The sequence below is a fragment of the Oncorhynchus kisutch genome, linkage group LG4, assembly GCF_002021735.2.
Source record: "Oncorhynchus kisutch isolate 150728-3 linkage group LG4, Okis_V2, whole genome shotgun sequence".
Taxonomy (NCBI): Eukaryota; Metazoa; Chordata; class Actinopteri; order Salmoniformes; family Salmonidae; genus Oncorhynchus; species Oncorhynchus kisutch.
In genome coordinates, this window is record NC_034177.2 from 16,996,260 (window position 1) to 17,009,078 (window position 12,819).

The window sequence follows — 12,819 nt, forward strand, 5'->3', positions numbered from 1 at the left end:
TCTGTGAGTGAGAGAAAGTGAGAGAGAGCATTTTGAAGATTTATGGCTCGGCACTCCTCGAAATGCATGCATCCTGTAATTAAGACTGGCCTTGCCTCCAGCCCTACATTTATTACCACCCCTCCACCGCCTCGTCATCCAGCCCCCCATCCTTCTGATAATAAGATCTAACTGCAGCTTGGCATCACTAATGGGCGCTAAATGCCACAAAGAGAATCGCCTGTTTGTGATTACACAGCAAGAGCCTGCATTAAGTACTCCCAAGTCCAGAACAAGACTAGAGTTCTGCATTGTGTGCTCTGGCCGAACTGTTGCTTTGATGAAGCATCTTGTGCACTTAACAAAAATATATACGCATAATACAACAATTTCAAAGTCTTTACTGAGTTACGGTTCATGTAAGGAAATCAGTCAATTGAAATAAATTAATTATCCCCTAATCTATGGATTTCACATGACTGGGAATACAGATATGCATCTGTTGGTCACAGATACTGTACCTTACAAAAAGAAGTACGGGTGTTGATCAGAAAACCAGTGAGTATCTGGTGTTACCACCATTTGCCTCATGCAGCGCAACAAATCTCATTCACATAGAGACATAGAGTTGATCAGGCGGTTGATTGTTGCCTGTGGAATGTCGTCCCACTCCTATTCAATGACTGTGCAAAGTTGCTGGATATTGTCTGGAACTGGAACATGCTGTTGTACACGTTGATCCAGAGCATCCCAAACATGCTCAATGGGTGACATGTCTGGTGAGTATGCAGGCCATGGAAGAACTGGGACATTTTCAGCTTCCATGAATTGTGTACAGATCCTTGCAATATGGGGCCCTGCATTATCATGCTGAAACATGAGGTCATGAATGGTACGACAATGGGCCTCAGGATCTCGTCACGGTATCTCTGTGCATTCAAATTGCCATCGATAAAATGCAATTATGTTTGTTGTCCGTAGCTTATGCCTGCCCATACCATAACCACACTGCCACCATGGGGCACTCTGTTCACAACGTTGACAACAGCAAACCGCTCGGCCACACAACGCCATACACTCTACGCTGTCTGCCATCTGCCCGGGAAAGTTTAAACTAGGATTCATCTGTGAAGAGCACACTTCTCCATCATGCCAGTGGCCATCGAATGCTGAGCATTTGCCCACACACCGAACTGCAGTCAGGTCAAGACCCTGGAGAGGACGACGAGCATGCAGATGAGCTTCCCTGAGATGGTTTCTGACATTCAGTTAAGAACAAATTCTTATTTACAATGACAGCCTACCAGAACTCCCAATCACAGCCAGTTATGATACTGCCTGGATTTGAACCAGGGTGTCTGTAGTGATGCCTCTAGCACTGAGATGCAGTGCCTTAAACCGCTGTGCCACGCGAGAGCCCACTCAGGAGCTTCTTGATATGCCACACCTGTCAGGTGGATGGATTATCTTGGCAAAGGAAAAATGCTCACCAACAGGGATGGAGACAAATTTGTGCACAAAATTTGAGAGAGTTAAAGCATTTTATGTGTATTTCTGGGATCTTTTATTTCAGCTCATGAAACATGGGACCAACACTTTACATGTTGCATTTATATTTTAGTTTGGTATATGTCATTTCAGAGAGAATTAAAACCCAATGATGAAAAAATGTATTCTTCCGCCTCAGCTATACATTATTGGTTTGATTTGTAAACTACACTTTTGTTTGACAAGCTAGTCAGTCAAAAGATACTCTCCACACCAGCGAGTGTGAATCAATCTTTGTTGTGAACAATCTTCATACCGCAATTTAAGTTACCACAATAGCCCACTGTATTCCCCTGAGCCATGTGCTTCACTTTTACTGTTAATTTTCACTAAACTTTCCGGAGCTCTCGGCCATAGCAGCTGGGCCACATCAGGTTTTCATCATACTAGACGTCCTCTCTCGACTTAATAGCATTCTAAAGCTGAGGCTCCATCCTCCATTTTGGTGCAATAATAGTTTTCAACCCCCCTTGGTAATCTACTCCCAGCTGTAACCTGTTTTTATCTCTCCCCCTCTTCTCCACTCCTCTCCAGCTCTACGAACTAGATGGAGACCCAAAGAGAAAAGAGTTTCTGGATGACCTATTCAGCTTCATGCAAAAGAGAGGTGAGCGAGTATTGTAAAAGGAGTGGCGGATATACAAGACAGGACTGTACCTTTCTGTCCCAGTATCTCATGCAGCAGAGCCACATTAATACAAATAAAAGACATGACTCGATAGAGATTTCACTGTTTGCCTTGGTGGGTTAGTACTGAGAGGCCCTGTTGTGTTCTCTAGCCACCTGCCCCCGCCCCTCCCCCCTTCACTGACATAGGAAACAAAACTCTCAGCTTTCACCTCCGTGGGTGGATCTTTATTCATTTGCAGATGATTGCTTTATGGTCGGCCAAGCCTTCACTGTTCCCAGCTCGTCTAAAACTAAAGCGTACATGAGACTGCATGTATCAACTTAGGAATGTATTTAGGTATATGTTTAGGCGCCAGAGTTTTTATGTAGCTCCGTTAAGTTATGGTGTTTGGTTTGGTTCAGCATTTGCATCTTTTATTAATGATCGTCACTTCGTCAGACTCTATTTGTATTTATTCTGGTTGCCCATTAGAGCTACTCTTCCTGGTGTCATGCAAAATTAAGGCAGATATATACAATTAAAAACATTACATTACATTTCACAACACGTTAAGTGTGTGCCCTCAGGCAAACAGCACATTGTATGATTTTGATTCACAAACTAGTTCTACTTTGGAAATATAAGACCAACATGTTGAAGGTAATAGTAATAAATATTATTATGTTAAGATAGTCAGTGTGGAAAATCCAGTATTGGGTGTTTAGGGTATGTTTACTCTATACACTGTGCCCTCAAAAAATGTCTGGGCTGGTCTGCGTGCTTAGTTGCTCAAAGAATTGGACACTGCCCTCTAGGTACAATATAGGGAATTGAAAACATTTTCCTGTTTTTTCTCTCCAAAGCTTTCTTTCAGAATTATAAAAATAAGTCATGTTTTTTAAAGCACAATAAGACTCAATACTATAACAAGAACAAAACAGACATGGCATTGACAATTGATAATGTATTGAATTATTGTGTGCTATGAAAAGGTGTGTTACTCTCCATAGGAAAACAATACCGTAGAACCAGGGTAGGGTAGGTTACTTTCTAAATGTAATCTGTTACAGTTACTACTTACCTGTCAAATTGTAATCAGTAATGTAACTTTTGGATTACGCAAACTCAGTAACATAATTTGATTACTTTCAGTTACTTTATGATTACTTTCCCCTTACTTTATTATTACTCAGCAGTCTAAGGCACTGTATGTATCTCAGTGCTAGAGGCGTCACTACAGACCCTGCTTTGATTCCAGGCTGTATCACAACCAGTCATGATTGGGAGTCCCATAGGGCGGTGCATAATTGGACCATCACGGTCCGGGTTAGGGTTTGGCTGGGGGTAGGCCATCATTGTAAATAAGAATTTGTTCTTAATTGGCTTGCCTAGTTAAATAAAGGTTAAATATCAAATGTAAATAAATAAGAGGCATTAGAAGAAGACAAAAAGGATCCATCAAATGCATTTGGTGTGTCATCATAGTGATCGCTCAGGTGTAAACAAGCATAAACTTGCGCCTTTTTGTCAGTGCTGAATTGAGTGTCAATGATAAAACAAGTGTGTCATAATGTATTATTATTTTTTTGCTTGTAATGTAGATGATTAGTTAGTTTTTTTGGTAATCCGATTACATGTAACTGATTACATTTAATCAGTTACTGTCCAACCCAGAATATAGAACATGACATTTCTGAATATATTTTTGTACTCCTGAAGCATTCAAATGTTTCAGACCACTAGAAAGTTTTCTCAGTTCACAGTCAGTTCCATGGCAACTTATCAAAAGGGAAACCTAGCAAAAGAGTATGGTGTTAGTGACAGGCAGTGAATTGTCTTTTCCTTTTCTCCAGGAACCCCTGTGAACAGGATCCCCATCATGGCCAAGCAGGTCCTAGACCTGTACATGCTGTACCAGCTGGTGACAGAGAAGGGAGGCCTGGTGGAGGTCATCAACAAGAAGCTGTGGAGAGAGATCACTAAAGGACTCAACCTGCCTACCTCAATTACCAGTGCAGCCTTTACTCTCAGGACACAGTGAGTACACACACACGCAAGCGCAAGCACACACTTACACACACACACACACACACACACACACACACACACACACACACACACACACACACACACACACACACACACACACACACACATACACACATGCGAGCACACGCTTATGCACACCGAACACACACACACATTCCCCCATATCATTTGTAAACTTGTTTCAAGGTATACTTATCCATTGTAATACTGTGTTTTTCAAATAGTTTCATATTTCATAAAATTATCCCAATACCAACTAAAATATCTTTTTCACAGGTACATGAAGTACCTGTATCCATACGAATGTGACAAGAGGAGCCTCAGCAACCCCAACGAGCTCCAGGCAGCTATCGACTGTAACCGACGGGAGGGCCGCCGGCAGAGCTTCGGCAGCTCACTCTTCACCTACTCCCCCAATGGGACCCCCACCATGCTGTCCTCCCCCAAGATGTCCATGCAGAACATGGGGATGAACGTGGCCACCAACGGAGGCCACTCTCTCACTCCCATCCAAAAAATCAAGAAAGGTACATAAAAGGAAGGGTTGGGGTTTTGAACTTTGTATGCACTCTTCTAGCCAATGATGAACAGTATTGATGGATCGAAAGGTGTTTTGCTATACTCAGATATCTTTAAAGGACAATTATTCTGCATTGAGATGAGGAAATGTATTTTGTATTTTTAAAATAAACAAATTTAAAAGGTGGGTTCATTCATATCACTGACATGAATAAAGCCAACGATTGAAGTGAACGTGAACACAATGAAGGTTGGGAGGGTTCATACTTATCACAGAACGGTTGAAGTGAACAGTAACCCATAACATCATTACAACAGATACTTAATTTGAAGAGCTACCACATCCTAGACCAAAACTACCCTGCTCTAAACCTCTCCGTCTCCCCTCTCCCCTGTAGAAGAGGAGGGTGACCAGCCTGTGTCCGGCTTGGGCTTCATGTCCAGGCACCCTCTGGTTGGTAATTCGGTGGCAGTGCAGGCAGCAGCGGCCCAGTTAGCTGCTCTAGAGCAGCTGAGGGACAGACTGGAGGCAGGTGAGCCCCCGGAGAAGAAGATTGCCCTACCTGCTGAGAAGCACCAGCGGCTGCTGCAGAGAGCGCTGCAGCACAATCTGCTGGCCAGGACTGCCCAGATACCCATGAACATCCGCATCAACAACCAAGGTAGAGCCTGTTGCCATTTTTAAATGCACTTTAAATAATGTTAAATTTGATTCGAAAGTACCAAGATTGGTCCACCATTGCTTCCCTTCAGTAAAATAAATGATTTCTTAGTATAGTTAATATTAAAGGTGTGATGGGTTCGCATTCAAAAAGATGTTGCATACAGCTTAATTCATTTTTCTACTTTATTTTATTATTTTCACTTCATTAGGGATTAGCATACACAGATGTTTCAGCTTTTCAGCCTTCTTCAGTGTGTAGGTACAAAGCTTTTTCATTCAAAACAGCATTTGTAGGGAACACAGGTGAGCAACCGATGAGCAGAAGGTGCTTCTAATCAGGTTTGCCACCAATGTTCCCTCTAAACTGCACGTATGCGTGGGTTCGCAGTAGCCCCGAGCACAGAAGAAATATCAGCCCACTGAGAGAAGCACAAGATTGAACTTCACTCAACTTTCTAGAGTTTTCCGTTAGTTAACACTATCAACATTTTCCTTTACTGTGGCTTTTGTGATCGAATCAACGCAATATTAGCCACATTCAAAGTAACATACCGAAAAACAAAACAAATTATGCAAGAGATTTTGTTGTAGGCACAAGGCATCAGAGTATGATTATTTTGCGCACTGACTCAGCCCATACTCTACACAGACCGGTGCATAACTAATCAGAGCTGCAGAAGGCCTATATGCAAATAGACCATTGCCATATATGGAATATGGATCTGTGTCATTCAATTTTAACGCTACTGTGTTTACAGCTGTGGTAGTGGTGCATGTAGCCACGTTTGCACATTTAGTTCATATCCTTTGCTAGTTAGTGAGTTATTAGCCCAGTTATAGATAATTTGTAGTCACCAATAGGGGTGTGATTGCTTACTACAAGAGCACAAAACGTGTTCATTTCTAAACATTTTTGAAAGCTAGTCAGGTACAGAGCTTTTTTCTTGTCTTAAAGGAGCAGTGTTGTATTTTGAGACAGAATTTAATATACTAAAAAGCCAATAGGCAGAGGGTAGCTAGCATAATTTGTCTGACTCTCTGTAATAATGGTATAGGAATAATAATGCATTTTATTTTGTCAAGTGGTTTCTTGCATCAAACAACACAACATGTTCAGTCACGTCCTTGTCTGAAGGACAAGTGGATAAACAGGTTAATGTCAAGCCCTGCATGTTTTTTTCCCAAAAGTCTCATGGAATGTAGGCCTACGTTGAACACCACACATTGGCTGCTACTGTAGGCTGAATGATAGAACAGCTATTTCCATGTTAAAATGTTATCCGATGCATTTTCTCTCATGGTAGGCCACTGGTAGGCCTACACTATGATCAAATAGCCACAGTAACCTACTTGGCCCCTGTTAAAACCAATTTAAAGCGGTTACAGCCTCAGTGTTCACAGTAAACGCGTGCTGGAAGTTGCACATAATTTTCACAACGTTTAAGTTAGAGGGAACATTGGTTGTCACTCATCTGCCAATCGGGGATGTGGCTTCTCTGGTGTACCTGTATACAAGTTACAGTCATAAAGAAATACAGAATGATAGGGTATGGGAGCGGGCACAAAGGGCAACTGAGGACATCAGGTGGGAACCATTCATGAATCAATGGCCTTAGGTGTCCACTCACTTGGATACGTTGGTAAACTATCTCATGAATTGATATAATGTATCCAAGTTAGCAGGGTGGGTTCCATTTGTTTGTTAGGTTGTTCCAGAAGTGAGTTTATTCAGATATTGTCACGCCCTGAACTTAGAGAGCCTTTTTATTTCTCTATTTGATTAGGTCAGGGTGTGATTTGGGTGGGCATTCTAGTTTGTCTATTTCTTTGTTGGCCGGGTATGGTTCCCAATCAGAGGCAGCTGTCTATTGTTGTCTCTGATTGGGGATCATACTTAGGCAGCCCTTTCCCACCTTCAGTTGTGGGATCTTGTTTGTGTGTAGTTGCTTTCTGCACTGCATATAGCTTTACGTTTGTTTTGCATTTTGTAGTTTTTTGGTGTCATTTAAAATAAAAGTATAATGTACGCCTACCACGCTGCACCTTGGTCTCATTCTAACAACGGACGTAACAGATATTCCTTATTACAGGTTATTAGATTGTTCAATCCATTTATTTATACGTTTGTTTGTGTAGTTAGTTTAAGATCCTTTTACTCGTCAATTGTACAGAAGGTCCAACCGAAATGTGGCCAACTCCTCTGAAAGACAAACATACATATACAGGTTGGAGAGGTTAGAGCAGGGGGCTGCCACACTGGTGCAGTTGTTGTGGGGGGTGTTAAGTGACTTCCTTAGACCCAGGATTTGAACTGGCAACACTCCAGTTGCTGGCTCGCTTCTCGAAACTCTAGGCCACCTGCCGCCCCATATGTTTATGTAGTGAGGTTGTTCATATTTACACATTTTCCTGAGATGTTGATGCTTATATCTGCTGTCAAACATCACCTATGAGTGTTGTGTACATTACATGCTGTGTGTGTTTTCTCAGATGGCCGACAGGACTCAGCTCTCAATCTCACAACTAATGGCATGAGCAGCATCAGTATGTCAGTGGAACTCAATGGAGTCATGTACACCGGTGAGTCACCAGTCAAAGAATCAACAACACGGTCTTGTGTTACCATACAGTACCTGTCAAAAGTTTGGACACACCTACTCATTCAAGGGTTTTTCTTTTCTAAATTTTCTACATTGTAGAATAATACTGAAGACATCAAAACTATGAAATAACGCATATGGAATCATGTAGTAACCATAAAAGTGTTAAACAAATGAAAATATATTTTATATTTGAGATTCTTCAAAGTAGCCACCCTTTGCCTTGATGACAGCTTGAATCAGGCCTTCATGGTCGAATTGCTGCAAAGAAACTACTACTAAAGGACACCAATAAGAAGAAGAGACTTTCTTGGGCCAAAAAACACAAACAATGGACATTAGACCGGTGGAAATCTGTCCTTTGGTCGGATGAGTCCAAATTTGAGATTTTTGGTTCCAACCGCCGTGTCTTTGTGAGATGCAGAGTAGGTCAACGGCTGATCTTTGCATGTGTGGTTCCCACCGTGAAGCATGAAGGAGGAGGAGTGATGGTGTGGGGGTGCTTTGCTGGTGACACTGTCTGTGATTTATTTAGAATTCAAGGCACACTTAACCAGCATGGCTACCAAAGCATTCTGCAACGATACGCCGTCCCATCTGGTCTGCACTTAGTGGGACTATCATTTGTTTTTCAACAGGACAATGACCGAAAAAAAACACCTCCAGGCTGTGTAAGGGCTATTTGACCAAGGAGAGTGATGATGCCGCATCAGATGACCTGGCCTCCACAATCACCCGACCTCAATCCAAATGAGATGGTTTGGGATGAGTTGGATTGCAGAGTGAAGGAAAACAGCCAACAAATACTCAGCAGATGTAGGAACTCCTTGGTTTTGAGAATGCCAAGAGTGTGCAAAGCTGTCATCAAGGGTGGCTACTTTGAAGAATCTAAAATATAATATATATTTTGATTTGTTTAACACTTTTTTGGTTACTACATGATTCCATGTGAGTTATTTCATAGTTTTGAAGTCTGCACTATTATTCTACAATGTAGAAAATAGTAAAAATAACGAAAACCCCTTAAATTAGTAGGTGTGTCCAAACTTTTGACTGGTACTGTATGTGTTACTACAACTATCATTCCTGAATTCACAACATTGTTTGTCAACATTTGACTCATGTACAGTGCCTTGCGAAAGTATTCGGCCCCCTTGAACTTTGCAACCTTTTGCCACATTTCAGGCTTCAAACATAAAGATATAAAACTGTATTTTTTTGTGAAGAATCAACAACAAGTGGGACACAATCATGAAGTGGAACGACATTTATTGGATATTTCAAACTTTTTTAACAAATCAAAAACTGAAAAATTGGGCGTGCAAAATTATTCAGCCCCCTTAATTTAATACTTTGTAGCGCCACCTTTTGCTGCGATTACAGCTGTAAGTCGCTTGGGGTATGTCTCTATCAGTTTTGCACATCGAGAGACTGAATTTTTTTACCATTCCTCCTTGCAAAACAGCTCGTGCTCAGTGAGGTTGGATGGAGAGCATTTGTGAACAGCAGTTTTCAGTTCTTTCCACAGATTCTCGATTGGATTCAGGTCTGGACTTTGACTTGGCCATTCTAACACCTGGATATGTTTATTTTTGAACCATTCCATTGTAGATTTTGCTTTATGTTTTGGATCATTGTCTTGTTGGAAGACAAATCTCCGTCCCAGTCTCAGGTCTTTTGCAGACTCCATCAGGTTTTCTTCCAGAATGGTCCTGTATTTGGCTCCATCCATCTTCCCATCAATTTTAACCATCTTCCCTGTCCCTGCTGAAGAAAAGCAGGACCAAACCATGATGCTGCCACCACCATGTTTGACAGTGGGGATGGTGTTCAGGGTGATGAGCTGTGTTGCTTTTACGCCAAACATAACGTTTTGCATTGTTGCCAAAAAGTTCAATTTTGGTTTCATCTGACCAGAGCACCTTCTTCCACATGTGTGTCTCCCAGGTGGCTTGTGGCAAACTTTAAACAACACTTTTTATGGATATCTTTAAGAAATGGCTTTCTTCTTGCCACTCTTCCATAAAGGCCAGATTTGTGCAATATACGACTGATTGTTGTCCTATGGACAGAGTCTCCCACCTCAGCTGTAGATCTCTGCAGTTCATCCAGAGTGATCATGGGCCTCTTGGCTGCATCTCTGATCAGTCTTCTCCTTGTATGAGCTGAAAGTTTAGAGGGACGGCCAGGTCTTGGTAGATTTGCAGTGGTCTGATACTCCTTCCATTTCAATATTATCGCTTGCACAGTGCTCCTTGGGATGTTTAAAGCTTGGGAAATATTTTCGTATCCAAATCCGGCTTTAAACTTCTTCACAACAGTATCTCGGACCTGCCTGGTGTGTTCCTTGTTCTTCATGATGCTCTCTGCGCTTTTAACGGACCTCTGAGACTATCACAGTGCAGGTGCATTTATACGGAGACTTGATTACACACAGCTGGATTGTATTTATCATCATTAGTCATTTAGGTCAACATTGGATCATTCAGAGATCCTCACTGAACTTCTGGAGAGAGTTTGCTGCACTGAAAGTAAAGGGGCTGAATAATTTTGCACGCCCAATTTTTCAGTTTTTGATTTGTTAAAAAAGTTTGAAATATCCAATAAATGTCGTTCCACTTCATGATTGTGTCCCACTTGTTGTTGATTCTTCACAAAAAAATACAGTTTTATATCTTTGTTTGAAGCCTGAAATGTGGCAAAAGGTCGCAAAGTTCAAGGGGGCCGAATACTTTCGCAAGGCACTGTAGGTCAGGTTACTCAGACCAACTTGCTATCTTTTATTTTTGCAATGACAGAAGTCTCACACTGGTTTTTCTGTTTTCTGTGCAGGTGTGCTTTTTGCTCAGGCAGCAGGATCAGCCTCGTCAGGGCCCTCTGGATCATCAAGTAACAGCAAAGCCCCTGGTGGGCACAGTGGATCCTAGTGGCTCCCCTACACACCTACCTCATCCACCTATCTTTGATGCTAACTAAAGCCAAAAATAAACCTCGTTTTCTACTTAGCCTATGCCAAAAAAAACATATATATGGCAAGACAAACTGAAACTCAGACCACTTGAAGTACACTCTCAGGTCCTCTCATATATTCTTCCCTCTTTTGTTCTTTAGCCTAAATAAGTTTGAATAACCCAACAAGGAGCCAGTATATGATAGATATTTGCACAGCCTATGAATAATTTATTTCTACATAAATGTACAGATTATCTGAGAACAAAAGAAAAATAATACATTGGAAGGGTAATGCACTGTTTAAACATTTAACACAGCTACTGACTGACAATTAAGCTTTTTCTCAAGAGGAAAAATAAGTTGTTTGTAACATTATCATTCTCCTCATTGTTATTATTATTATTATTATCATCATCATCATCATCACTAACAATATACTCATTGCAAAAAATATATATTTAGGATTCTATAAAGCAGAACATTTGACATTTCTTGTATTTTAAGTAGAAAAGCTTTAAAGTATGTTATTTCTTCAGGGTATAACAAAGTACCATTGTGACCTCATGTTATAGAATTCCTCTTTTACGTTTGCATGATGCAGTCAGAAACAAATCAATCTTTGCTGAGATTTTCTATTAATTGCTCAGACAGGTTTTGTCTTGCATTTTTTTCTAGTAGAAGTCAACAGGCATTCTTAATGCTCATTGGCCTTTAGAATATGTGCAGGTTTTTCTCAGGTGTCCGCCAGATTGCTGTGAAACAATAACATTGTATTTAACTGCTATATGTTTCTGTCATAGCCACACATTATACAAATGTATTTCCTGGTTTGAGTGTTTGTTTCTCTCATGACACATTTCAACCATATTTTTTTGATTTTCATGTAGAATTTAGTTTTCTATCAGGTTGTCTCATCAATTACCCAGGGTACTCGGTCCTTTTATAAGAAGTGGGATCATCTTCACTCTACATAAAGCTTTTAGTTTAAAGGTTGATCACTCTGAGACGACACAGAGTAGGGGATTGATATGTGCAGGAATTCTTAGCTCTGCCATTGTGAGCCTTTAAAACTGAGGTTTGGGGCTGAAAGTGACTCTATTTAAAAGCTTGTCATCATAATGTCTCAAGAGTGCCTACGCCTTGATATGTGAAATCTTCATAACGACAAAGCATTAATGAATTTAGCTACATGCTTGCATTATATAGTGCTGCTTATATCCAAGTGCTTCTTATATTCACAGCTATACCATTATCTTCAATATGTTGAGGAGTCAGAGGAGGCCAGTTTAATGACAATAGAAGATGTTACAGAGAATATTGTGGGATTGACTGATATCTGTTTCATCTGCTGGCATTTGCTTTACTTAATTTCAGTTATCAGAAGTACAGTTTTTTTTTGTATATAACACAGTTGCATAGTAATCATGCTCCTGTAGCAACAGAACAATGGTTATTCTATTAAACAATTTTCACTGAAACGTATGAAGGAGTCTGTCCTCTCCAGCTAGACCCTGGGGGGGAAAGCTCTCTCAGAGAATGATAAAAGTAATAGCCAATTATTATCCCAATAAATGGCTAATGATAACATAGAGCTGTGTTATGGTTTAAAGGATGGGTGGAATCACCCAATCAATTCCTGACTTTGGGTCAGCATGCATCTTCAATTTGATATTTTTACCACTTTGTCCCCAAGGCAAGCATTCCCATCCGAGCATCTTCTCATTTAAAAATATATATTTTTATCAGATATCCATTGATTTGCAGCTCTCAGAGATATTTGCATTTTAACTGCTAAGGTGCATTCATCTTAAGATAGCTAGCTGGGATAACCACATATCACAGTAAGTATTTTTCCTAAACAAAGTAGCTATCAGCAAAGTCAGAGCTAGCAAGGGGGG

At 40.8% G+C, this 12,819-nt stretch overlaps 1 protein-coding gene across 2 annotated transcripts in view; it reads left to right on the forward strand.

Moving 5' to 3' along the window:
• arid3a (AT-rich interactive domain 3A) overlaps positions 1-11,750 on the forward strand; it is a 61,176-nt gene extending 49,426 nt beyond the window's left edge. For both annotated transcript variants that reach the window (XM_020480344.2, XM_031822534.1), the window contains exons 4-9: positions 2,062-2,134; positions 3,991-4,174; positions 4,463-4,713; positions 5,104-5,367; positions 7,860-7,949; positions 10,802-11,750. In XM_020480344.2, the coding sequence (XP_020335933.1) occupies positions 2,062-2,134; positions 3,991-4,174; positions 4,463-4,713; positions 5,104-5,367; positions 7,860-7,949; positions 10,802-10,896 (957 nt within the window). In that variant the 3' untranslated portion in view covers positions 10,897-11,750. The remainder of the gene's footprint in view (positions 1-2,061; positions 2,135-3,990; positions 4,175-4,462; positions 4,714-5,103; positions 5,368-7,859; positions 7,950-10,801) is intronic.
• Positions 11,751-12,819: the final 1,069 nt, after the last annotated feature.